General features: G+C 49.9%; 2 protein-coding genes across 4 annotated transcripts; both read left to right on the top strand.

Annotated features, from left to right (window-relative positions):
• The first annotated feature begins 15 nt into the window (after positions 1 to 15).
• On the top strand, positions 16 to 7,628 carry GGA2 (golgi associated, gamma adaptin ear containing, ARF binding protein 2). Of its 2 annotated transcripts, XM_027736178.2 has the most exons (12): positions 16 to 191; positions 782 to 866; positions 1,739 to 1,814; positions 2,308 to 2,406; positions 3,337 to 3,460; positions 3,957 to 4,060; positions 4,514 to 4,594; positions 5,403 to 5,540; positions 5,680 to 5,761; positions 6,667 to 6,813; positions 6,976 to 7,143; positions 7,472 to 7,628. In XM_027736178.2, the coding sequence occupies exons 1-12, from the start codon at positions 158 to 160 to the stop codon at positions 7,480 to 7,482; spliced, it is 1,149 nt and encodes a 382-aa protein (XP_027591979.2). In that variant the 5' UTR covers positions 16 to 157; the 3' UTR covers positions 7,483 to 7,628. The 2 variants fall into 2 exon arrangements, with proteins under 2 accessions (XP_027591979.2, XP_039238312.1); XM_039382378.1 differs by lacking the exons at positions 16 to 191; positions 782 to 866 and having other exon boundaries at positions 1,509 to 2,406; positions 7,389 to 7,628.
• Positions 7,629 to 8,203: 575 nt separating this feature from the next.
• On the top strand, positions 8,204 to 23,435 carry COG7 (component of oligomeric golgi complex 7). Of its 2 annotated transcripts, XM_027736161.2 has the most exons (17): positions 8,204 to 8,469; positions 9,178 to 9,326; positions 9,972 to 10,088; positions 10,266 to 10,434; positions 11,083 to 11,165; positions 11,927 to 12,049; positions 13,395 to 13,593; positions 15,550 to 15,677; positions 16,219 to 16,373; positions 17,589 to 17,705; positions 18,223 to 18,288; positions 19,040 to 19,226; positions 20,090 to 20,230; positions 20,652 to 20,735; positions 21,059 to 21,173; positions 21,583 to 21,726; positions 23,131 to 23,435. In XM_027736161.2, the coding sequence occupies exons 1-17, from the start codon at positions 8,304 to 8,306 to the stop codon at positions 23,295 to 23,297; spliced, it is 2,310 nt and encodes a 769-aa protein (XP_027591962.1). In that variant the 5' UTR covers positions 8,204 to 8,303; the 3' UTR covers positions 23,298 to 23,435. The 2 variants fall into 2 exon arrangements, 1 of the variants encoding a protein (XP_027591962.1); XR_003543515.2 differs by lacking the exons at positions 21,583 to 21,726; positions 23,131 to 23,435 and adding an exon at positions 20,820 to 20,929 and having other exon boundaries at positions 21,059 to 21,147.
• The last annotated feature ends 1,969 nt before the right edge of the window (positions 23,436 to 25,404 follow it).

The following is a 25,404-nucleotide window of genomic DNA, read 5'->3' as shown; positions in this document are numbered from 1 at the left end:
GGAGCTGCTGAAGGGGTTTGGGGGGTGTTTTACTGAGCCCACGCCCACAGTGAGCACTTCCACACCACAGAAACTCACGTGGGCTTCCCCCGGGGGCGTGCAAGGAGGGAGGGCGGGTGGATCTGCTTCCTGCTGGGGCGGAGCGGAGCGGGAGCCCATGGCCGGCACCAGGGAGCTGGAGCGGTGGCTCAGTGAGTGGGGACAGGGATGGGGTCCGGGGCTGCCTTGGCTGCTGGCACCAGTGCCACTTCCAAACTGGGTAGGCGCTGGAGCAGCTCCAGCTCTGTCAGTAAGGGCCCGTCATCTTCATGGAACCCCTGTAGGGTGACGTTCATGGGTGCTGTCGCTTATCTCTCTTGCCCAACTCTCCTGTCCATTCTCAGCCACAAAAGCTGGTTGAACAACAGGTTAGGGAGTGGATAAAGCAAAAAAATACTTTTTTCCCTCAATTTACTGTGTAAAAGGGAAAACAGTGTCTATGTTCCAACACAACATTTGCCGTAGGGTCCTGGGAGAGCTGCCTGGAAATACTTTTTAAGTTTCTTGTGCTAAAAGTGGTATCTGCTGTGGTCAGGTTGTGCCTGACTTTAAAAGTGTGCTTGGGACTGTAATTTTAGGCAGATTTAGTAACAGCTGTCTCCTGCTCATCCCATTTCTGCTACTAAAAGCCCCAGAGCAGCAGCAGCAGCAGCGAGGTCTGAGCCGCTTCCTACCCTGAGCCACTCGCTCACGCTGAGGCTGAGCTCTGCTGCATCCTTTCTTATTTTTCTCCCTCTGTAAGACAAGGCCACTGACCCGAGTATCCCTGAGGAAAACTGGGAATGCATCCAGCGGTTCTGTGACCAGGTGAACGCCGACACAGAGGGGTAAGGCAGAGGCACAGCTCTTTGTGTTCGCTCGGGCTGTCTGGCTCTGAGCTTCCCTCGTGGCTGGGGGGAAAGGGGCCTGGGGGAAAAGGGGCCTGGGGCTGCAGTGTGGGGAGCTGGAGAAGGAGCTGGGAATGGGCTCGGTGGGCTCTGCTGCTCCCAGGAGTGGAAATGAGTTGGAAATAGATGTATGCCAATGTGGTTGGTGGAGGGTGATGCCTGGGAATGGGCTCAGACATCCATTGCTGGAACAACACCAGACATCAGGTCCTGCTGGCTGTGCCCTCAGTAGCCCCTCTGGAGTCTGGCCAAGGATTCCTGATGGGGAGTCCTGCATGGAAGCCCTGAGGGAGCTCAGCCTCGGCTTTTCCTTCCTGAGGGGTGGGTGATCTCTGCTGGGACTTCCCCACCTTCCAGCTGATAGTCTGGGCTCTGTGGGAAGTAGCCAGGACTAATTAGGCAAATGACCTGTGAAAGCTGAGTGGTCATCTCTGTGCTTAGAGCAGGCAGCTCAGAGCTCATAGTCTGGCACCTGTGTCATGCCCAGGAGCCAGCACAGACTGTCAGGCTGTCGTGGAGGTGGCTGTGGAGAGCCAGCTCTCCTTGCCTGCCCAGAGAGATCCCCAGCCTGTCCCCACTGCTCCCTCCAAGGGACAGCCCCTGGGCACAGGGGAGGGCAGCACTGGGATCGCTGGGATCACTGGGCTCCAGCTCACCCCTCATGTGTGCCAGCCCCCGGCCAGCACTGTGCCCGAGGAAGGGGTGTCTCTCCTCTTGTGAATCCAGCAGTTGCTCTCCTCTGCAGAGCAAAACCAGGAGCATTTCTTTTTCCTGGGAACTTTGTGATCTGACTTGCTTCTGCTCCTCCCCAGCCCATTGCTTGCGCTGAGGCTGCTGGCACATAAAATCCAGTCCCCTCAGGAGAGGGAAGCTCTCCATGCACTCACAGTAAGTACTTCCATCCACACTTGGGAACAGAATTTGGTGGGTAGAACAGCATAGCAGACAGTACAGCTCTCTCTTCTCTTAGATGTCTCTCCTTTTCTGTTTTTCTTGTATGTCTCTCCCTTTTAACTTTCCCTTGTGTAAGGAATACAGAAACCAGGGCAGAGCAGAGGGAGTAGCTGCTGTTGTTCCTCCCCACGTCACTGCTGTAGTGTTTCTGTGGTATGCAGCTCTGTGTGACTTGTGTCCCACCACAGGGCAGTGGCCTGGAAGTTGTTAGTGATAGGTAGAACAGAGCAGACAGTCTTAAACATGCTGCTGTAGAAAGTTGGTGAAGGAAAAATACGTGTCCTTGCTGCACAATTTTCTCAGTGTCTTGTATTCGTGAATGCAGTGCCAGAAAGTTCTTAGATTTAGGATTATAATGGCAAAGTTTTTGAAAGCTCCCCAAGCCTGGTTTGTACAGTTCCTGTTGGTAACATTTTGTTTTCTGCAGGTGCTGGAGACCTGTGTGAACAACTGTGGTGACAGATTTCACGGTGAAATAGCAAAATTCAGGTTTCTGAATGAGCTGATTAAAGTGCTTTCCCCAAAGGTAGGTGGTGGTGGTTACAGGGCCTTTCAGGATGAGAAATGCAGCCCTGCTTTATCAGAGGCTGTGGGATCTTCTGGCCGTGTTCCTCTGCATCAGGGCAGGCCTGGGACCGCCTGAAATACCCTCTTGGCATCGCAGACATCGATTCCCCTTTTCGGTGGGTCCTGCACACATTTACCGCTGTCACATGTTTCATTTTCCATTGCATCAGCCCGGGGGCAGAGCTGCAAAACGCTGATTTCAGAGAAATGCTCAACTGAAGAACAAAACCCTTTCTCTCAGTCCCAGGCTTGGTAATGAAATTCTAGTGAAACCACAGAGTTTAAAGAATATGTCACTGCAAACAATTCTGTCTGCTGTTCTGACAGGACAGGTATCCTGATGCGAGTTTGAAATGCCTGATCTTGGGTAGGTTTGTGTTTTTATAGTACGTTAAAGTGAGGGCTTGTAGGCAATAATGAGAGAAATTGGAGAAAACATCCAGATGCTGATAAAAGACCATAACTTTCGTTTCTGGTTTTGTTCAGTTTTCCTGTGCCTGGGGCTGGCTGGGGCCGATGGTGGGATTGCATTGCAGCAGTTAAGGGAAGCAGTTAAAGCACAGATCTGTTTTCACTAAAATAAAACAACTCCTTTGGATTTTGGATTCAATAACTAATCAGAAAAGTTTGAAGTGATTTCATTTTGATTGTCATACAATATGTATGTAATTACCATAGCATTCCTTTTGTTTACAGCCACAGCTAAAGGCACTGTTCCCTAAACCCCAAAATACACTGTTGACAGCACTGTGAATAAACTCTTGTGAATCCATTTTCTCCTTGGTCTCTGGACACAAACCCCTCAGGGCCAGATCCCTGTTCCAGATTTGGCACCAGTGCTTTGGATTTGACCTTAAAATTTTGTCTTTCTTTACTGTTTTGTTTTCAGTACTATGGAACTTGGTCTTCAGAAAAAGTCAAGTTGAGGGTCACAGAAGTGATATTCAGTTGGACAGTCTGGTTTCCTCAGGAAGTCAAAATCCGGGATGCTTATCAGATGCTGAAGAAACAAGGTTCAGTTCTGTTATTTCAGTTTCCTTTTTAACCTCCCCAGCCATGTGGTTTCCCCCCACAGATATCTGTCCCCTTCAGTTTGTGACTCAGCTTTTTCATAACATGCTGTGTGTAAGGAAAAGAGACAAAGGCCACACTTCCCAGGCTGGTTGGGTACTGAAGGATGCATGGAACTGTTTAAAAGGATTTACCAAAGAACAGCCTCCCTGAGTCACAGCTCAGGCTGGCCTGGAGGCCTCTGTTCACACAGTGCTCACACTGTGTGCAGGGAAAAGGTGCAGGACAAACTCAGAATGATCTTTGCCCTGGAATACTCTCCCAGGATTATGATAGATGGGTTCAGAGGGTTCCTGAGCTGAATTTTTTTATCCACTCCATTATATTTGATAGTCCTCAGTGGTAATCCAGAAATCCCATGCAAACCCCCCCACACTGTTGAGCATCAGGGTTCCAGCAGCTCAGGCAGCGCTGAACAGCTACTGTTACCTGTTCCAGGGATTGTTAAAGAAGATCCTAAACTACCAGAAGACAAAATTTTACCCCCCCCTTCTCCAAGACCTCAGAATTCTATTTTTGACACAGATGAAGAGAAATCCAAGGTAAACCTTAGAGTTTTCATGACACACCCTCTGATTTGTACTGATGAGAAAAGAGGCTTAGTAATATTTTGGGAGCTCCTACTGTTTCAAAGAAACTATCTCAGAATAATGTTGATCCTTCCTGTGGTACAACAGCTAGAGAATGCTGTGAGGCTTTGTCAGAAATGTTTGCTTTGTAAAAAGTGAAACTTCTTTATAGAAAAGCATCAGTTTCTATGAAACCTTCCCAAGGAAGGGCTTCTCCAGGTCTTACAGAAGTTCTGCAGAGCCAGAGAGTTCCTAATCCCAACAGCCAAACTCTGTGCAGGCAGCATTATAACCTGAATTAGATCATGGGACAGGAGCCCACATATTTCCAGGATTACAGGAACTGGAGTGTCTCTGTGTGATGTGTGCCTGCAGCACAGTGCCCAGAGGCTGCTGCTCACTGCTGTCCCATCTCTGCCCTGACAGCTCCTGGCCAGGCTTCTGAAGAGCAGCCACCCCGAGGACCTGCAGGCAGCCAACCACCTGATCCAGAGTGTGGTTAGAGAGGTGGGAGCTCCTGGGGGAGAAGCTTGTTTGCAGCCAGGGAGGGTGGGAGGGCATGTGGCATTCAGTTTTTGGCAGGAGACCCTCTGTACTGGATCAGAATACAGCCCCAGAGGAGGGGCCATTTTCAGTCTTCATTATTCTGAATTTACAGTATGGGACAATTTTGTTTTGTTTTGCTAAAATATGCCACTGTGAGGAAGAGGGAAGATGCGAATGTCTATAGCCAGGAGCCTGGGTGGTGGGACACTTCCCCATCAGGGGGATCCTGGCAGAAGGACTGCAGTAGTGGTAGGAAGTTTCCAAAATAAACTCAGTTCCTAGGTGGAAAACAGCCACATCTGTACAGAAGTGCTTCTTTCCTGCACACAGTGTGTGTGTGCATGTCTGGCCTGTCCATTTTCGTGTTCCATCTGAAACAGCATCCCACTTTGCTGCTTAGGTAGGAGATTTGGTTTAACAAATCCCTCTGGTCATTTTGAGCACATTGTTCTGTGTGGCAGAAACCACCAACTCCTAGCTCGGATTTTGAAGTCTCACTCATGCCTGTGGTGAGATAGATCCTGTATGGACCAGCACAGGGCCAGGGTGCCCTGAGTGGGGCAGGGGGATTCTCTCTCTGCCATTGGCATGGAGGTGGGATACAGCTGGGAGCATGTTCTCACCTGTCCTGCTTTGTGTCTCCTCTAGTTGCAATCAGGTATTTATAGGAAGGAACTCCCCAAGTGTGACCCAGAGTGCCCCAGCCAAGCACATGCACTGGCTGTATCAGCCAAATCATCATCGAGCTTTATTTCATTTTTCATCACAGGAACAAGAAAGGTCAGCTCAGGTGTCCCGACGAGTGAAGGCCATCAGCGAGGTTTCTGAGAATGTCAAACAAATGGATGAGTTACTGGAGAACTACAGAAGACAAGAATTATCCCCAGCTGACCAGGAGACCCTACAGGTAAATGTTCTCTTTAATGCTTAAATGCTCTTCTTCCTCCCTCTTCTGGAGGGAGCATCACTTTCAGGTAATCACGGAGGTAGAGGTGTGAGTGTGCCTGGGGTCTCCTGAGCAGTGACGTGAAACATTTTGTCCCCAGACTCTGTTCCAGCGCTGTGAGAAGCTCAGGCCGCTGCTGTTCCGCCTGGCCAGCGAGGCGGTGGCTGACGATGAGGTTCTGGGTAAGAGCCACCACAGTCCTTGCATTTCTTTGCAGCTCAATTTGTCACCCTTGCTGTGACAGGGGTGTGCCTTTCCTCTGGGAGGGGAGTACTTGGGCACTTGGTACCCAAAGGTACAGGCAAAGCTCTCCACTTTCACCATACCCAGGGGATTGGCACTGAGTCTCCTGCTGCCCCTGTAGGAGGAAGCTGTTCTCACTTGAAGCCCAGAGTTAAACAGTGAATCCGTTTCTTCCAGCTGAGGTGGTTTCCAGAGTTTTTGGAGTTCTGATGTTCAGCGAACTGAAGGCTTTTGAGGCCTTTTCTCTCCAGAGATTGAAGTTCTTCCTGTCTTTAAACACAGAAGGGAGAATATGTTTTAAATTTTGTAAGTGTATTAGTGAGGAGGGTCATAAGAGCAGAATCTTTGAATTCCACAGGTGTGAAACTTAGTCCTTCCCAGAGGATGGCATTACAGTCCCGTCCATATGCTTTGAAAACCTGACTGAGGTGGTGATTGCTGAACAGACACCTGAAAAAGCAACCACAAGAGCTCAGCTGTGCCTTACACCTTCCTTTCACATCCATGGATGCCAGGGCTCTTCAGCTGGGGAGTGCTGGATTACAGACTCGAGTACACTGGGAAAAATGCAGAAGAAATGGCAGTAACTAGAAGTACTTTAGAGATGGGATCAGATTTCACAGTGATCTTGCTAAATGACAGAGAGGTCTGAAATCAGCAGCAGTGTGTGCAAAATGGAATGAAAGGCAAGTGAGGAGCTGAGGACAGGCTGCTCCACTGGCCTTTGCTCCAGGCAGGTCCTCAGGTGCACTGTCCCTTTCTCATGAGCAGTTTGGAGAGTGCTGTGGAACTGCCCTGCCCTTCCCCTTAGCACATCAGTGTTTTGTTTGTCCTGTGTCCCCAGCTGAGATCCTGCAGGCCAGTGACGAGCTCACGCGGGCGCTCGGGCAGTACAGGCAGGCTGTGTCCCTCGGGCAGTGCAGGGAGGCTGTGTCCCGCCAGGAGAACGGCGATGGAGAGGGTTCATCCTCCAGCTCTGCCCACGTGCCAGGTGAGGAGCACCTGCAGCTCTGCTTCTGTGTGTCAGCGGGGAGGGGTTTGGAAGGGAATAAATGTGGAGAAAATCTTACAACACAGGAAAAACATTATGTAACCATCGTCACCTTTTGCATTTCTGATAGCAATGCTCCTCTCTGGCTCTCTCTGTTCCCAGTGTGCCGACCAGCCCCGCGGCGCATGAAGAGCTACACCCTGATGGACTTCTCCGAGCTGGAGGCCACAGCCCAGCCTCCCTCAGAGCCCTTCGCAGACACACCCTCGGCCTCCCGCCATGGCAGCACAACCTCCACGTGCCTGCTCGAGGAGGAGTTACAGGCCTTAGGTCTGTAGCCCAGTTCAGTGCTACCCTTCTTACTGGGGTTCGTGGTGATTCATAAAGAGAGGAGAGCTTTGGCTTTAATGTCAGTCCCAAGAGAAAGTAGAGCCTTTCAGTCCTATGTTTTGAGGAATACAGTGTCTTTAGTGGTGTTAGACTGTAGCCAAACCACGGTTAGACAGCAAAGGAAGAACCTGTAGAAAACCCTTGTATTCTGTAAATTATCTGTGGCATTTTGGCATTTTTCTTAGGTTTCAGCAGTGACGGCCAGCACTCCGTAATGGCTCTTTTCCTCACGATCTGCCATCTCCTTCTTCTTTTTTGTGCCTGGCAGGAGGAGTGTGAACTTCTCACAGCCTTCCCCTGTAGCTGACCCCACTTTACAGGACCCTGCTGGAGAGCTCTGTCATACACACCTTTCCTGCCACTTTCTGGGCCCATTTGCCCTCTTCCCCCCTACTTTTTGGATTAAAAAAAAAAGTGAATCCACACCACCACTCAGCCCTCGTGCCAGTGTGCCTGGAGCAGGGGCTGTTCCAGGGATGCAGGGACATCCCCGACCCCGTTCTTCCTGGGCTCTGTGTGCGAGGTGAGGCAGGAGCGGGATGGGCGGTGGGAACGGCACCAAAGGGAGCGATGAGAGGTGACGGTGCCGTGCTGGGGACCCGGCTGGGCGGGCGGTGCCGCGGGGATCGGGGGGCCCGGCGGGGCGATGGGCACAGCCCCTACATCCCCTGTGCCGGCGGGGCCGGGGCTCCGCTCACCGCCGGGACCGCCCCGGGACCGCCCCGGGACCGCCCCGGGACCGCCCCGGGACCGCCCCGGGACCGCCCCGGGACCGCCCCGGGACCGCCCCGGGACCGCCCCGGGACCGCCCCGGGACCGCCCGGACCACCGCCCCGGGACCGGGACCGCCCCGGGCCCCGGGACCGCCGGGACCGCCCCGGGACCGCCCCGGGACCGCCCCGGGACCGCCCCGGGACCGCCCCGGGACCGCCCCGGGACCGCCCCGGGACCGCCCCGGGACCGCGGATCGTTTCCGGGTGCGCGGCGGGGCTGCGGCCGCTGCTCCTGGGCCCGTGTCCGGCTGTCCTCGGGCCGTGTCCGGCTGTCCCCCGCTGTCCCCGGCTGTCCCCCCGCGGTTCCCCCCGCCCCGGGCCGCGGCGATGGATTTCTCGCGGTTCCTGTCGGACGAGTTCGAGGTGAAGGGCTGGGTGAACGCGGCGTTCCGCGCCGTGCAGCAGGAGGCCCCGGGCAAGGTGGACGCCCACGCCGCCACCCTGGTGATGAAGCTGCAGCTCTTCATCCAGGAGGTGAACAACGCCGTGGAAGGTGCGGGGGCTGGGCTGGGGGGGCTTTGCTTGGCGTGGGGATGTGTCGGGCCGAGTCCTGTGCGGGTTTTGCGGCCCCGCTTCACCCCAGCTCGTGTGCTCCTGAGATCTGTGTCCTGGAACCTGGATCCTCCTGGGATGCACAGGAGGTGATGACAGGGAGACCCGTGCGGGCCACCCGAGGGCGTGTTGGCGATCCAGGCCTGGCCTTGGCAGAGACAGAGGGATCCTTACACCGATCTGGGGCCCCGTGATTATCCACCAGCACATCTGTGCTGAGTGCTGACAAACAGCAGCCCCTACCAGGGCTGGGTTAAATGGGATAATAGGGAAAATTTTTTCCCCGTAAGGTTTGTCCAGCCCTGGTAGAGCCTGTGAGGGCAATTGTGGAGTCACCATCCCTGGAGGGGCTTAAAAGCCTCCTGTAAGTTGGTACCTGGGGACATGGGTTAGTGGTGGCCTTGGCAGTGCTGGGGGAACAGCACTGAACTGTTGGGAACAGTTGGACTCTGGTCTCAGAGGGCTTTGTGATTCCATGGTAAAGTACCTATTTAAACTTTAAAGAAACAGCTGAAGTTTTGTTGTTTGCTGTTTTGCTGTGTTGTGTTGTTTTTTTCGAGTACTGAAGATTAAATAAGATTATTGAAAGACTCCCCCATTCCTCCAAGGGCTCTCAGCACTCCTCACTGACTCCTCAGTGTTTCTGCAGAAACAAGCCATCAGGCTCTCCAGAACATGCCCAGAGTCCTCCGGGAGTTGGAAGTCTTGAAACAGGAGGCAACGTTTCTGAAGGAGCAGATGATCCTTGTTAAAGAAGATATAAAGAAGTTTGAAGAAGACACAGCTCAGTCGATGCAGGTCAGTTCTTATAGGTTAGACATTAGAAAAAGGTTCTTCCCCCAGAGGATGGTCGGGCATTGAACAGGCTCCCCTGGGCAGTGGGCCCAGCACCAAGGCTGACAGAGTTCAAAAAACATTTGGATGATCCTCTCAGGCACATGGGATGACTCTTGGGGATGGTCCTGTGCAGGGCTAAGGGTTGGACTCGATGGTCCCTTCCAACGTGGCATATTCCGTGATACTTAGTGTTTATCTGCAGCTTGTGAAATTTAAAATGTGTGGAAAGGTGGGTGTGACCCAGACCTGTGCAATCTGCATGTCCTGAGGAACACCTGCTCAGGTGTCAGTTCAGAGCTGCTGGTACCTGGCTGGGGCACTGCTTTCTGCCTGGGGTGCAGAGCATTTTCAGGCAAAGTGGATACTAAAAGTACGAGACCAGAATTCAAACTAACCTAAACTAACCTTTTGTTGTTTGACTTTGAAAGTTGATTTTACATCTCTTACATCTCAAGTTCTTTCTGCCCATTCCTTCCTCTTTGTAACGTCATAATCTTTTCATACCATTTTTTTTTAAGTCCAAGACAAAAATAACTCTGCTGAAATAAGTATCCATGGCAGCCACCTCTTTTTTCAGCAGGCAACATAGTGTTGTTTTTTCTTCAGGTCTTGGTAGAGATTGACCAAGTGAAGTCTAGAATGCAGTTGGCTGCCGAGTCACTTCAGGAAGCAGACAAATGGAGCACGTTAAGTGCAGACATTGAAGAGACTCTTAAAACACAGGTAAATACTGAATTATTCTGTTTGGTCTTTGTGCCTTCAGCTTTCCAGTGAACTGCATTTGAAAGTAGGCTTTTGAAGTGACTCTCAAACATGTTGCTGTTTGAAATGTCGTTATGAAACTGGTGCTGATGCTGTCTGAGGTCACCCTTGGTAACAGGCTGCCTTTGCTGCTGGCAGGATGTGTCCCTGATTTCGGCCAAGCTGACGAGCATGCAGAGCAGCCTGGCCATGCTGGTGGACACGCCGGATTACTCCGAGAAGTGTGTGCACCTGGAGGCGCTGAAGAACCGCCTGGAGGCCATGGCCAGCCCTCAGATTGTTGCAGCTTTCAACTCCCAGTCTGTAGGTCAGTAACACTTGGTGTCATTTACTATCAACATAGAGTTTATTGTCTTTAAGGTGGTGTTTTGGACTGTTCTCTATGCTCTTCCTTCCCTCTGCTCCTGTCAGCACTTCTGAAAAGTACTTTTTCTGGTTGTTGACTCTCAGCTGTGTGCACCTCGAGGTCCCAGGGGGATCTGGGGCTGTGGGGTACAAACCAGACTATTTAGGAACCTGTGTTTCCAAGCTCTGTGCAGGAGCTCACTGTGCTATGGGTCAGTCTAAGGCACAGGGGTCAGTTTGAAGACAGGTGAAAGCAAACCTGAGGCCTTTGTCAGGAATGCTCCAGGTTTGTAAGTAGTGCCATATTTCTGGAAAACAATGTTTTCCTTCTAGGAAATGCTCTGTCTTTATCTGACTTTAATACCAGGTACACATGCTGGTTAAGAAGTTAATTTTAAGAAGTTAAATTAATTCCTCTTGTCTGCTGCCTGTTCTTGATTGAGGGTGGGCTTTAGGCAGTTTCTCTCCTGTTTGAGAAGATAAGCAAACAAGAGGTGAAATGTATAGGTCTTTGTGCACGCTCCCTTAGGAGAAGAATTCTTGCTCAGACTGATGTCTCTCCCTCAGCTTTGAGGCTGATCCTGACTGCCTTTTGTTTTCTTTGGTTTAGATCAGGCAAAAACGTTTGTTAAAGTTTTCACAGAAATCGATCGGATGCCGCAGCTTCTGGCTTATTATTATAAATGTCACAAGGTAAGCATTTTGGTAATATTTTAACATTCTAGGAATAAAAATTACAATGCTTGCTGGGCTTTGACTGCAGAGGGAGCTGCTGCCCCACGGATCTCACCTTTGCTGTGGCAGGGAGGTGGCTCCTCTTCCTTTTCAAAGTTCCTTCTCTTGCCGGCTCTGAACAACTTTAGTTACTCCCCGTGTTTCATGAGTAATTCTCTGTTCAGGTCCTTGTGTCTCTTTCTGCAGCAGACACGGGATATGTGTGTTCTGCTTGATTTCTCTGTGCCACATGGTTTTGCTTTGCTTTCTGTGCATGTGGCTATGTCAGCAGTAACTTCATTACTGCAACTTGCCATCTGCTGACTTCTGTAAACTCTTTTCAGGTAAGATTAAAACTTGGAATTCCAGACAGTTCTGTAGCCATAACATGAGCCTCAAATTTCTCACATGACTGTGACTTTTGAGGATTAAGTTCAAGGCTGGGGCTTGCCAAGTATTTCAACTATTATGTGGGGGTATCAGTTACAATCTCATTTTATGAGTAAAATACCAATGTTAATTAAATCTTTGAATCACTAAGAAGCCTCAAGCTTCATGCTGGAAGTCTTTTCCTTCTGTGGTGCTGAATTATATGTTAACTGAAATCTGGAGAGAGGAGCCAGGGTGGGCCTCACGTTTTGGCAGAAGTGCTGTGCATGGGGAGTGCTGGATTTGGAATAACAAAAGCAAGACCTGTGGCCTATCCATTCTCCTCTCAGATGGTTCTTGTTCCCTGGCAGGTGCAACTGGTGGCCGCGTGGCAGGAGCTTTGCCAGAGTGACCTAAGCTTGAATCGGCAGCTGACTGAGCTGTACGACACCCTGCTGGGGACCTGGCACTGCCAGCTCCAGTGGGCAGCACAGGTGCAGTGACAGGTTCATGTTGGGCAGGGATGGGAGAGCACAGGGCTGGACACACTCTGAATTCTCACAGAGCTCCAAATAACTGATGGCTGCTCACTCTGAGTGACACTCTGTGCCTCATCAGTGCACAGGGGGACAACCCACGTTCTGTTCCTCGTGCAGCCCTTGCAGTTTGAGTTCTGGTGTCCACCAGCAGCAAGGTTGCTGTGTTATTGACATTAAAACTGCTCTATCGCTTTCATCTGTATCTAAAGTTAAACCTAATTTGTTGGTGTTGCAAATGTGTTCTGTTGCAAGACATTGGAAATGCCTGAGTTGCTTTATCACTTGGCCTGGGGGAAGCCCTCAAGGTTGTGTTGGACTGATACATGTCACTCTCTGTAAGATATCTGATGGCTTCTGCTGTCACTGCTTGGAGTCTCTGCTCTTGTTTTTCCTGACAAGAATAATGTAGGATCAAAAAAAGGTGCTGTCCTTTAGTGAAATGAAGAAATAAGTTCATATTGCTGAGCCTGTGAGAGTTTTTCATCCATGAAGGGTAAGAGATTCTTATCTTGGTGTCACAAAGCCGGTGTCAGTGCGAGGCCTGTGCTGCAGAGGAGCTCAGTGTTTCCTTGAAGTGTATTTTTTCTGCTTAATGATTCGATGTGACTTACAGGTCAAATGTCAGGTTACATTTTAGCAGATACTTTTTGAACTGGGGACTGTGAGAAATGGCATGTGGGTGCAGAGTTTGTGTCACTCAGTCTCCTGTTTTGCTTCTGCTTTCTGAAAAACTCTTGGTGATCCCAGCTTTCAAAGCAAATGAGCAGAATAGCTGATGAAAAACTCATAATAAAAGGCTGTAACACATTTTATGCCAGTGAAGTGGCTGATTCTCAGCTGATTACAGGCTTTCTAGCCTTTCCAATACTGACTTCTGCCCCTTTGGCCAGTAATTTGGCTCATGATACAGTACTATTTCTTCATATATTACTGATACATGTTTGTTCCCAACACACCTGTGTAAACTGAGTGCTCTGTTTCAAATACCTTTCTCTGCCAGGTGGTTTTTGAATCACTGTAGTGCCTGTGTTCTGCTGAATTCAGTTTTTGACCTGTGCCTGTTTTCTAGTTTCTTGGAGGCTGTACTCAAAGCACAATGGTACACAGGTATTGTCCTAGTCTTTTGTCATCAGTCTGTCCTGTGTGCTATGTCAGTGGGGCTCTTGTAGCCTTAAGAGACCTCTTTTGGGTTTTTTACCCCCTGGGAGGTTTCTCAGGTTGGGAAGCTGTCTGCTGCTCCCTCTGCTGTGTGTTCCTCTCAGGTAATGTACTTTTACCAGTAGCTTTACTGCTGCCACAGGTTTTCAAGAATCCCCATGAAATTGTGACTGTGCTGTTGATCCAAACTCTGGGAGCACTGGTGCCTTCCATCCCTGTGTGCCTCAGCACTGCCATGGAGAGGACAGGCCAGGACACCAAGCTGAGCCAGCTGCTGGAGCTGCACGAGGCCACTGTCCACTTCGCCAAGGGGCTGGAGGTAGCAATGCTGCCAAACCTGAGTAAGGCTCTGGCACTGAATTCTGTCATTCTGTTCTGTCAACCCCTTTGTAAAGTCCCATTGTGGGATTTTGTTTAGTTTTAGGTGGAGGGAGGGATTATCTCTTCTACAGCACCGCCCAGTTGGGCGGCAGTTCCACCTTTGTGTGTCTTACACTGAAGCTGTTGACACAACACTGAGTTTCCTGAAGCAGCCCTGTCCTGGCTGGCTCTGCAGGGTAAATAGTATTTAGCACTTATCCTTTTATGAGCTTTAGTGTTTCTTATGTCTCACAGATGAGGAAATGTCTGCAGGGAGGCAGCGAGACCCATTGTGAGAGATCACAAAGCAGAAAAGCTGAAGAGTTTCCTGGAATTGTCACACCTCACTAAACAAGAGAAAACTTGCTTCAAGGCTGCATCCATTGGATGCTTGTATTTGATTTTGTAGGCTTTTTGTTGGTGTTTTATTCCCAGCAGCATCCTCTGTGTTGGATTCCAAATCTGCCCTGGTTCTCCTCTCCCTGGGATGTTTGTCATCTCATTTTGGTCCTGACTTGCTGAGTAATTCCCACAAACCACACAGCAGTGAGGTGCTGTGTTTGCACAGGTTTATGCCTGACTTGACCTGTTGGATATTTATAGTCCTTTATGAATCTGGTGGGGCCTCTTCAAAGGCTGGCTATGGGAAAATCCAAAATTAAAGCTAATGGAGCATTCCTAATGCTGTGCTTCCTGTGTTTGGTTCCTCATAACATTGTCTTGAGCTGTTTAAACCCAGATTCTTACTAGATCCTGTAAATTATGATTGCTGGGCAATGTCAGGGAGTGTAACTGGTACTGTGTTTGTTGTCTGTGTGGTTGTGTACTCATCAGCCATTTTCTAGCTCAATTTGTGGGTCACTATAGAAATTATTAAAAAGGGCCTGAAAAAATGATGCCAGATTCTATAAGATGGTAGAATAGGAAGACGGTTGCTGAACTGCTATCTGACTGTGTTTAAAAAATAAAAGCCTAAAGCCTTTATTTCCATCTCTTTTGCTCTGGGGTAAGATGTTTGGGAAGAGAAATATCTCAAGAATGGATAGGCCAGGTGACTCAGCAGAGCAGAGCCAAACCAGTTCCTGTGTGTGTATATGAGGGGAGAGTTCAGCTGTGATTCACAGGCTAAATCAGGTTGGAAGGGAACTTGGGAGATGATCTTGCCCAATCCCCTGCTCCAAGCAGGATCTGCTGTGAAGTCAGACCATGGGATATTGTCAGTCTGGTCTTGAAAATATCCAAGCACGGAGACAGCACTGGCTTTGGACAGCCTACTCCATTGCTTTCCTGTCCTTAGGGTGTAAAAGTCTTCTCTGATAACCAGGATTCAAAGTAATTGTGATTTACTGCTGGTTTGAATTCGGCAAAGCTTCATGAGAACAGCTGGTGTCCAGTTCTGATGTAGAAATAATCATTGAGCCCTGGTTTGTGTTTGAGTTTGCAGCACCCTGCTCAAGCATGGTGCTGAGATGCTGAGTTTGTGGTTGCTGAACACTGTAGCAATAGTGCTGAGTGAGTTGGATTAGTGTCAGTTATTTAAGTGTGAATCAGGCTTTCTGTTAAATGAGGATTACCCTGTTGGATGCTGTGAGAGTAGTGTGTCTCACTTCTCCAATGGTTTCAATTCTTCTGCTGTAGGTTGGAATGTGTGATGGATTTTTGTCACCCAGACTGTTTTGGAGCAGTGAGTGATGATTTTCTTGAGGCACTTGTTGAGGTAGAACATCTTGGTTTTAGGAAGCAGGTAGAGGCAATAACCTTGTTTTTTAAAAAATAAAAAAGCAATCTGTGTAGTTGAGATTGAAGCTGTCGGGCAGCATTCCAAGCCTGTGCAGGCAGCATGCTCTGAAGGAAGAACTGCTGCAGGTAGCTTGAAACAAGTTTTTTAGTGGCACATTCATCTCTTTGTAGACTAAACCTTGTCTGGTTCTTTGTAGAGGAGCAGAACCTGGTGAAAGTGATGGAGCTGGTGGAAGCTGTGTATGGTCCATACAAGCCCTACCAACTTGAGTATGGAGATTTGGAAGAAGAGAATCTCCTCATCCAGATCAGTGCAGTGCCTTTGGTAATGTACCAGCCCTTGCTCAGCTCAGAGGGAGAGGCTAAAGCTTCCACTAAATACAGGGGTCTTTGTCGTGGTTACTGCTCTCTTTCCTCCTCTCATTTTCGGTAATATTTCCTCTTTGCAGTATATTTTTTACTGCTAAGTAGATTTGTTTAAGAAATAAAGCACTATCAGGTCAGCTCCTTTCCTCTCCTGCAGCAGTTACAGGTCCTGTGTGGATCTGCTGGGGAAAGCCTTTACCAGAATAACACTTAACCAAGAGCCTACTTCGGGTTTGGCTGAATTTATTAAGAACAGGGCCTGGAGAAGGGAAGTCCTTTTTGTAGAAGATTCTGTTGTTGGCAGAACTGTTTTCTCTTGAAGGCCTGGTTTGGCAGCCCAACTGTTGTGACAGTCCATGTGCAGGAGGGTGGAAGCACCAGCAGGGTTCTGCTTTAGGAGTATCTGGAGGATACCAGAGAACGCTGTGTTACACAAGGTGTCTTCTCTGATGCCTGCAAGAAGGGTCAGGCTCAGCTTTGTTGTTGTTGTTGTTGTTTAGGAGCATTGGGAAGTGATTGACTGTGTCCAGGAGCTGAACCACTCAGTCAACAAACTCTTCATTCTGGCCTCTGGAGCCATCGACAACTGCATCAAGCTCACGGATGGCCTGGGAGTGTGTGGGCTCCTGAAGGCCCTCAAGGCCCTGTTTGCAAAGTAAGGTGCTTTTAGGTGCTGCTGCATTTATCCTGAGGGAGTAGTGAGTGTGCAGTTTGTGGCCAAGGACTTTGTAGTTTATGGAAAATGGCTGAGAGCAGAAGGTGTCTCTCGCTGTACTGTGAATCATCGATATCCTTCTTGCTCCATTTGGGCAGGGGCTGTTTTCTAGGGGAAAATGGAAGCTTTTTATGGCTAAATTAAAGACTTCTCAGCTGTCTTCTATTCTGGTTGGGCTGAGTTTTCATTTTTAATAAATACTTCTGGAGGGGAAAATGTTTCCCAAAACAGAATAAGATGAAGACAAAATAGGGTGATGAAAGTAGATCTCAGTAGATTTCTCTGGGGAAATAGGTCCAGAGGTTGGACTCAATGGTCTTGGAGGTCATTTCCAACCTTAATGAATCCATGGTTCTCTGAATACACACTCAGTGGGCCAAGTGACCTCACATTCAGGACCTGCCTGTGAGATATCCCGGGGAGGGTCACTGTAAATTCTTGTCCTTAAGTATCACTTTCATATTCCCATACTGATTAACTCCTTATTCCTTCAGAATACTGAAAGGGTTGCTCACAAGGTATGAGTCTGGTATTACTGCCCTGTGGGAAGGGGGAAGAGGAAAGCACAAGTCTCTGATCTCACCTTCTTTATAGGCAATTACAGAGCAATGTGCATGCCTTCAGCTCGTGGGCACTATTAAAAAAGAAAATGGGGGTGTGTGGAAAACAAAATGTTCTCCTTTTTATCCGTGTTCTCATCTGGGGAGTAGCTGAGAAAACAAATTCATGAGATTGTTGTCATCATGTTCCTGGAGTAAGGGCCAAGTGATGTTGGAGTAGCAAGAGCCTCATAAACTTTTCCTGGTCTTTCCTAGGAGATATGGTCACTGTAATGGTAACAAAAATATCTTACTCTCTTCTTCTCACAGGAGAGGAGAGCTGGTAATCCACATGTAGCAAATTGAGGCAGCCTCTCAGTATCTGTAGCTCCTATTGTCTTCTGGTGTAGGCTCAGGCGGGCTGTGGCTGATCAGTTCTTCACATCCACCTATTTGAACTGGAACCACGATGTCCCTTTTTACTCCTTTTAATATTTCTGTTCTTACATAGCCCTTGTAGAGGACTGACTGAGCAAATCACAGAACGTGCCATTGTGCTGCTCTCCAACCAGTTCTCTTATGCTGGTGTTTCTCTCTGCTCCATTTCTCACCACAGGTATACGTCTGACTTCACAAACACACTGCAGTCTATACGAAAGAAATGTAAACTGGATGATGTCCTATCAGATTCCCTGTTCCAGGAGGACTGGACTGCATTCCAAAACTCTGTCCGGTAAAGGGGATTTTATTTTTGCCTGGCTCAGAGCTGATTTTTGTACCAAAGCTGAAAGGGAATTACTTGGGATCGGTTTACACACGAGTTCTCAGTGCAGACACAGGGCTGAGCTCACCGTGCTGCAGTGCTGCTGGGAGCACCAGTGTCAGTCATGGGTTTCAGGTTGCTCCTGGCACAGGGAGGGCTGTGGGGCTGCCCACCCTGCCTGGAGCAAGGCTGCATCTCATATCACTTGTGATATCAACAGCTCTTAGAATTTTTCCCAGTGACACTGAGCTGACCTTTGCCACGATGACAAGAAGTGACACGTGGATGAGGTTATTGAGCAAAAAAATTCAGTGTGTTATCAAATGGATGCAGAGTTAATCACCAGATTGACTCTTGGCAGATGTGTGGGCTGTGGTTTGGTTATTGCATTTCACAATTACTTGACCTCTGTCTGAGATGGGTGCTCTGGGAGAGTCTGGAATTATCTGCCTCCAGTCTCATGCCTTTTTGTCTTATTCTTTCCCAGGGTAATTACCACTTGTGGTGAACTCCTTCATCAGTGTGGAGACTTTGAGCAGCAGCTGGCCAACAGGTGAGCACTGCTGACCTTAATTCATGAGCTGTCAACATAGAAAACAAGTTAAAGAAAACAAACCCCAAGGTGCTTTGGTTGCATAGGCCATGGAGGGAAAACAGCCCCCGATTCCCCCACTGCCCCTCCCCATCCTTCATCATGTCAGAGATGGGGCACAGATTGTTCCACTCAGTCGTGTACCCTGAGACAGTCCCAAAAATCCCTCTCCTTGGATACCTGGCTGGCTACCAACGGGCCAGATTGGGGTCAGGAGGGAATTTTCCAGCAGATCAAATTGGCAAGATTTACACCCTTGTGACACGGGGCATGAATCATGTGCTGAACTGAGCCTAGGTGTGCCTTAACTGATGGATTGGTTCCCTGTAACCTGAGGAGTGTCAGGCACAGGCAGCACGTAGATCTTTTGTTACTGTTTGTTGTGAGCAGTGCTCAGCCTGTTGTGCCTTGAAATGCTCGATGTGACTCAAGTGCCCGTGCTCTGCCCAGCACAGCCTGCAGTGTCCAGGGGCTGGGCCTGGGCCCCACTGCCCAGCTCCTCTGAGAGCACGAGCCTCTCTCTTCTGTCTCCGTATTTTTGCAGTTTTTGAGCTGCACAGCAGACATGAGAGTTGGCTGTAATTAGTGTCTCCACCAGTGAATACTCTCCCTTGAAGTCACACGAAGGCAGTGCTGGTCCTTGGGCCAGTGTGAGGACTGGAACACTGAGTTCAGAGGATTCTGCTGGTGACTTTTGTGTACTTGTTTTCAGGATTTTATCAACTGCTGGGAAGTATCTCTCAGACTCCTACAGCCCTTGCAGTTTTTCTGGCTTTCAGGACACCAGTTCTGCAGAAAAGAAGAGCTCTGTAAAGAATCCCTGGCAGGAATACAATTATCTGTTGAAGGAGAATCCATCTGAGTATGCCAGTCTTATGGAAACGCTTTACACTCTGAAGGTAGCTCTGGTGCCTCTATTACAGCATGCTCTTGGGCCCACATTTGGTAGATGAGACCTGGATTCCCCCTCCAGCCTAATGACTTTTCATCCTGAACTGCAGCCTTTCCATGGGCTGCATTCCAAGTCTTCCACAGAGACACTGATCCATGGAGAGATGAAGTGTCCAAACCCAGGAAGTCTGGACTTGTTCCATCTCTCCTCAGATTGGGGCTGTGTTTTGTGAACATGCCCTTATCAGCTCAGGTGACAGAGATTTTATCTCAGTGAGCATTGGGAAGGTTGTGTTGGAGCTATCTCAAATTCTGGAGCCCACACACAGCTTCCTGAGGCTTTCTCTGCCACTTACACCCTGCTGCCATGTCCAGTCTGAAACAATTCTGCAGGATCATTCATGCACGGATCTGTGAACAGGGTAGAATGACTCCAGTTATCTTCTCATGGATCTAAGTTATGTTTGCCATCGTTGGTCACGTGAAGTAATGAATTCATGGTTATGAGTCTTTTATTTCCTATAAATGTTTTGATTTCTTTTGTACTTGATTTACTTGCAACTTCTGCAGTTCTGCCTTCAGTGTTACATTTTGTGTAAACCTCGGCTGAACAGTCCAGTTCCACAGTTTGTGTAGAACTCACTGAATGCTGATTCTTCGTCTTACAGTTCAGGGAGCAGTGGCAGTTTCTGTCTTGAATAACTGCTTGGCATAGGTCATTCCAAGGGAAACAGGCTGTGCCATCTCAGAGGGGAGCTCTGCTCTGCCATTGGCATGGCCTCATAAAACCTCTGTAAGAATGTTAACGCAGCTCCTCTGTGGTCACTTTAACGACTTCTGGTGTAAATGTTTTTGTGTCCCTGTGTGTCAGGAGAAAGGTACCAGTAACCACAACCTGCTGTCATCGTCACGAGCCGCCCTGAGCCGCCTCAACCAGCTGGCACATCACCTGGCCTTTGACTCCGTGTTCCTCCGGATCAAACAGCAGCTGCTGCTGGTGCCCAAGATGGAGGTGAGCAAGGGGGGCCTGAGCAGAGCTGAACAGCAGGATTTACCTGTGGGATCCCTTGGGTCAGTGTTGCTTTCCTTTCTCCTGTTCAGAACGGTTTCCTCTGGTGTCACATTTCTCCCATGAGCTGCAGGCAGTGGAACAGTTTCCCTCCCCTCACCCACAGCCTTTGCAGCCCACAGATGTTTGCAGGCTCTGGTGTTTGTTTGAGGTGTGTGTTTCCCACAGGGAGCTGGATGGGAAGGGTGGGTGTTTCAGGTCTGAGGGATGACACAGGAAACAGTTTTCTCACTACCTGTGTTCTTCTTTCTAGAATTCCTTGGGCAGTCACAGTTCAGTGTTGCTGGGTGACCCCTTCCTAAAATACTGACAGGATTCATGCTCCAGGAAATCCTTGCTTCATCCTGCGTTTTCTGCCTTACAGGGCTGGAGTTCTGGTGGCATTGGTGAGACTCTGACAGAGGACCTGCCAAACTTCAGCCTGACCCCTCTGGAATATATCAGCAATGTAAGAGAACCCAACTGACTTTCTGCTCTGGAAAACAAATTGCTAGGAATGCCCTGGAGAGTAAAGATTTGCTTGGACTTGCAGTTCTCTGTGTAGGTCTTTCTTACCATGAGTGATTCAGTGACTGCTTGTCTGACCTTGTGAAAAACTATTTCTTGTACCAAGTGTAATGATGCGCAGGAGCCAATTTGTAGGTGAGCGAGTGGCTGTCAGGCTCAGCTCTCTGCTTTCAGGTGTGCCTCACTGCAGGTGACTTTTTTTCTCTAGTAAAGGACTTACCTTACATTTGTTCAATGACTCAGCTTTTGGTGCTTTTATTCTAGATTGGGCAATACATTATGTCTCTTCCTCTGCACCTTGAGCCATTTGTCACTCAAGAGGATTCTGCTTTGGAACTGGCATTACATGCTGGAAAACTGCCGTACCCCCCAGAGCAAGGTAAGGTGAGGCCAAAGGCTTGGAGTGTCTGGGGAAAGCTTTCCCATACTGACATTACACAGGTGTGATGTGTGGTTTGTAAACTGCTCCTGGAAGCGGATCCTGCCAAATGTGCCAGGCAGTGCCCTGATCCCAGCTATCATCTGTGTGCCCTTTGGAAATGACGTACCTGGAGAGTAATCAAGGGAGGAGAAGTGTTTTGGGTCTTGAGCTCACTGTCAATGCTGTACAGTACAGGGAGGTTACATAACTGCTTTGATTACTCCAAAATCAGCTGATAAACTCTGAGTACCTCGATGTCCTGTGGAAAGAACAGTTAAGGTGTTACTCACCAGCTGTGATTCCGTTTTGTACGAAGGCAGGGAAGGGGGAGGGTGTGTGCTGGCACTAACAGGAGTTGTCTGTGCAGGAGACGAGCTGCCCGAGCTGGATAACATGGCTGATTACTGGCTGGGCTCCATCGCCAGAGCCACCATGCAGACGTACTGCGAGGTGATCCTGCAGATCCCGCAGCTCACACCACACTCCACCAAGCAGCTGGGCACGGACATCGGTGAGCACGGCCCTGCTGGGGCCACACACGGGCTGCTCTGGCACCACGCTGGGCTGGAGGGGACTGCCCCGAGGGTTTGTCCTCTAACCAGGAGCACGTAATCCCCGGCATGGGGAGGGGTCACAGCTTCTCTCTTGCAGTGTTTTTTGTCACATCTCTCTTCAAGGGAAGGGGGATTTTCCGTGGGTACTCCTGCTGCTTCACTGCTTTGTCTGACTGTGGAAGTCCAAGTCCTTGCAGGCCAGCCTTGACAAGAAAGATCTGTATAGGATCTTTTGCAGTGTGGCCCTGGTCTTCCCCTTCTCAGAGTGCCATGTTCTGCCAGTATGTGCCAGAAGGGGGTACCCAGCGCGTGCCAAGTCTGTTGAGGGTGCTCAGCTGGATTGCAGAGGAGACAGCTGATTGATTTCTTCCATCCACTTGATAGCTGAAGTAGGGAAGATCAGCTAAGGGCCTTGTAAAAGTAATTGTGGAGCACTTGAGCAGCATCCTTTTTTACAAACCCTATAGGATCAGCTCTCCTGCCATGGCTGGCACTGCCCTGCTGCTCTGAGGGTGCTGCAGGCTAAAGTTACTTTGAACCTCGAGAGATTTTCAGCAGCAAAATGGGAGAGAACTGGCACAGGCTCATCTCTGCCGCCTTCTGTGCCACACAAAGTGACTGAGGGAGGGCTGGCAGAGGGTGCTGGGGAGACATTTCTGCAGGATGTGGAGGAGATGGGCTTTTCTTATCCAAAGCTGCTGAAAGGGCCACCAAGGAACCACTACCATTGTAAATGCCAGTTAGTCTTTTCTCACTGTAAATCATGGGTGCTGACTTCCCCCTGACCAAGCCCAAAAATGAGGATACAGCCAGTATCTGCTCCTCAGCTCTCCAGAAGGTGTGCTTGGACATCAGTGAACTCAGCCTGAATCTCTTTTTTTTTTTTCTGGCATTGCTTCAAAACAAGCCAGTGGATGAGAGGCTGGCTGCTCAGCATTCTCCCTGCCATGCTCAGTTCCCCAACTGCCTGTAAATCAGTGAGCTGGAACTCCCTGCTGCCTCCACAGACACTCACCTCAGCAGAACTGCCCAGCTTCAGTGCCAGCTCTTTACCTGTGGTAGTGGGACTCTGATCCTCTTCCCATGCCCAGGTGACTGACCACCCCGAGGGTGTTGTGTGCAGGTACTGAAACACAGCAGAGTGTGTCTCAGTGCCCTGCACAGAATGGGCAGTGTCTGAACTAGTGCACAGGCAGCCAGAAATACACCCAGGCAGTGCCCTTAGACTGCAGCCAGTGCTGCTGCTGCCTGCGGGTGTGAGCTCTTGGTGACAGGATTCCCAGTGTCATGGAGAACAGGGATATGTTTCATTTCACAGTGTCTGTTACCTGGTAAATGCACATTTTTCCTTAACCTTGCAGATTACCTCATAAACGTGATGGATGCCCTGGGGCTGCAGCCCTCGAGGACGCTGCAGCACATGGTGACCCTGCTGAAGGCCAGGCCAGAGGAGTTCCGCCAGGCTGCCAAGAGCCTGCCCCGCCGCCTGGCCAGCACCATTGCTGCCATCAGGGGCCTGGAGGGGTAGCTGTGCCCTCCCTCCTACCAGCCCGAGGGCTCACCTCTTCAGGCTGGTTTTCATTTCTGAAAGGACAGTGAAAATACCGCTGGAGACCAGGGGAATTTATTTGAGACAACTTTTAATAAATGTCTTTGTCTAGGAAAAGCTTGTTCCATTTTTCCATCTTTAGAAATAAGGAAGGATGTCCTACAGCCAAATTTACCAAAAACTCTCTGGATGACTCTGAGTAGGCTGAGCAGTGCTGGAGGTGTTCTGCCATATGCTGGAGAGTTCATGCTTCGTGGTGGCTTTTTCATAGTATTTAAGCTATTATATCTGAAATGGTGGGGTAGGTGCAGCACAGAGAGGCTGCCTGGGAGCTCCTCTGCCTGCAGGCAATGGCCGTTGCTCAGGCCTGTTGATATTACAAAGCCAAGAAGAGTCTCTTCAGTTGGTAGACGAGCCTTGATCAAGCTTGACCCTGGGAATAAAACCAGCTTTGCAGGTTGTTCTTGGCGCAAGAATTCTACTGAAAGGCATGAAGTTTGTAAGGAATTTAAGGAAAGCGGTGCTTTCTTGTAGAATTTATTAACATTTCTTATATAGATGTGTATAAAACATCTCATCTAGCCTCAGTGTGCTCTCTTAGGAGACAAATGAATACAGAGAGGTCCCAAAATTGGAATGCCTGCACTGTTGCTGCAGCAGGAAACCCCTTTGCTGAGCTGGGCTCAGCTGTGCCGTGGGTCCGGCCGGGAGAGCCCAGCTGGAACAGAGCTGGAGTTGAGCACCTGAGCCACTGCCCACTTTTATGAGTTGTCAGATGCCTCCATAAACCAGCAGTGACTGGAACAGTGAACTGTCCCTGTCCTGCAGAGAACATTCTGTTCCATTTACCCTTGATTTGAGGAGGGTGAATCTCGCCGGCCATGCCTCTCCCACCCTTCCCCTGCCCCATCACTGCCAGGGAGGGCTTATGGGGCTGTTCCTTGCCTGCTGCTGTTGCCTCTCATGGGGCAGGTGGCCCAGGGCAGGCACCTGGCTGGGGATGAAAGTGTGAGGAGCTGAAGGAGCAGCCTGGGACCTGCTGCCCATCCCAGGATCCTGTTGTCTGTTGGTGAGAATGTGGGAGGAGATGCCCAGGTTCTTGCTCTCAGCATTCCCCATGTTTTAAGCAAAGTGCTCTGTTGAGTTTTTTGGAGGGAGTGTTGGTTTTTGTCAAGGATGACACTGTGTACACTGAGCACTGAATCAGGAGGGGGGGTGTTGGGTCCTTGTTTCCCACTCGACTGTGATGTGAGATCTAGTACCATCACGCTACAAGAGCTCTCCTTTGGCAAAGGAGGCTGTGCTGCAGGTTTGTGGTGGACAGGGAAAAATCCCTTTAGGGAGACGGAAAGCTGGATTCCTCTGTCTTTACAAGTGTCCTCACTGCCTCTTGTCTGCCCTGTCAGCACTGGGGTTGGTTTAGGTGCTCACTGAGCTCATGCTGTACCTGGCTCAGGTGGTTCATACAGAGCAGTGTGTCTGGGGGCTGTTGGTCCTTCTCCCTGTAAGTGAGAACCAGCTGAGGAAGAAAGGGCTGGGGCAGTGTTTGGGTGTGTTAAGGAGGTGCTCCCTGAAGCTGGATTCAGTGAATTTTAACACAGGATTCCCTCATGTGGGGCAGCATCAGCCATGCTGGTGGCACCTCAGCTGTCAGATCGTCCCCCAGTTCCTCTGTCGTGGTGGTGGTGGCCGTTAGCAACTGGACCCACCACTTCCACTGCTGCCAGGGGAAGCTGGAGGGACCCTGGGCCCACTGTGCCTGGCAGCTCTGCCCCAGAGCACCCCGTGCTGGGGGAGCTTCCCGTGCAGAGGGATCAGGGACCCCCCTGGCCGCGGCCGCCCCGCGCTGGGCGCCGTGCCCAGAACATCGTGTGCCCGGGCGCGTGATTTAACCACACGATCGTGTTTCCTCTTGAACTTTTGCAAAAGTACTTCAGTAAGGCAGGTCTTGGTGGGTCATGATGGGCTCCTGGGAAAGCCAGAGGCTGGGACTGGCCAGGGGCTGGGTGAGCTTGCTGCCCCACTCAGCCCAGCCCCATGGGGACCACCAAAGCTCCCAGTGCCCTCACCTTGGGGCAAGCACAGT

This window comes from Pipra filicauda, unplaced genomic scaffold (genome assembly GCF_003945595.2).
Source record: "Pipra filicauda isolate LSUMZ 115617 unplaced genomic scaffold, ASM394559v2 scaffold266_size1643727_pilon, whole genome shotgun sequence".
Taxonomy (NCBI): domain Eukaryota; kingdom Metazoa; phylum Chordata; class Aves; order Passeriformes; family Pipridae; genus Pipra; species Pipra filicauda.
The sequence above is the reverse complement of the archived record's forward strand: the minus strand, read 5'-3'. Positions and strand labels throughout refer to the sequence as shown.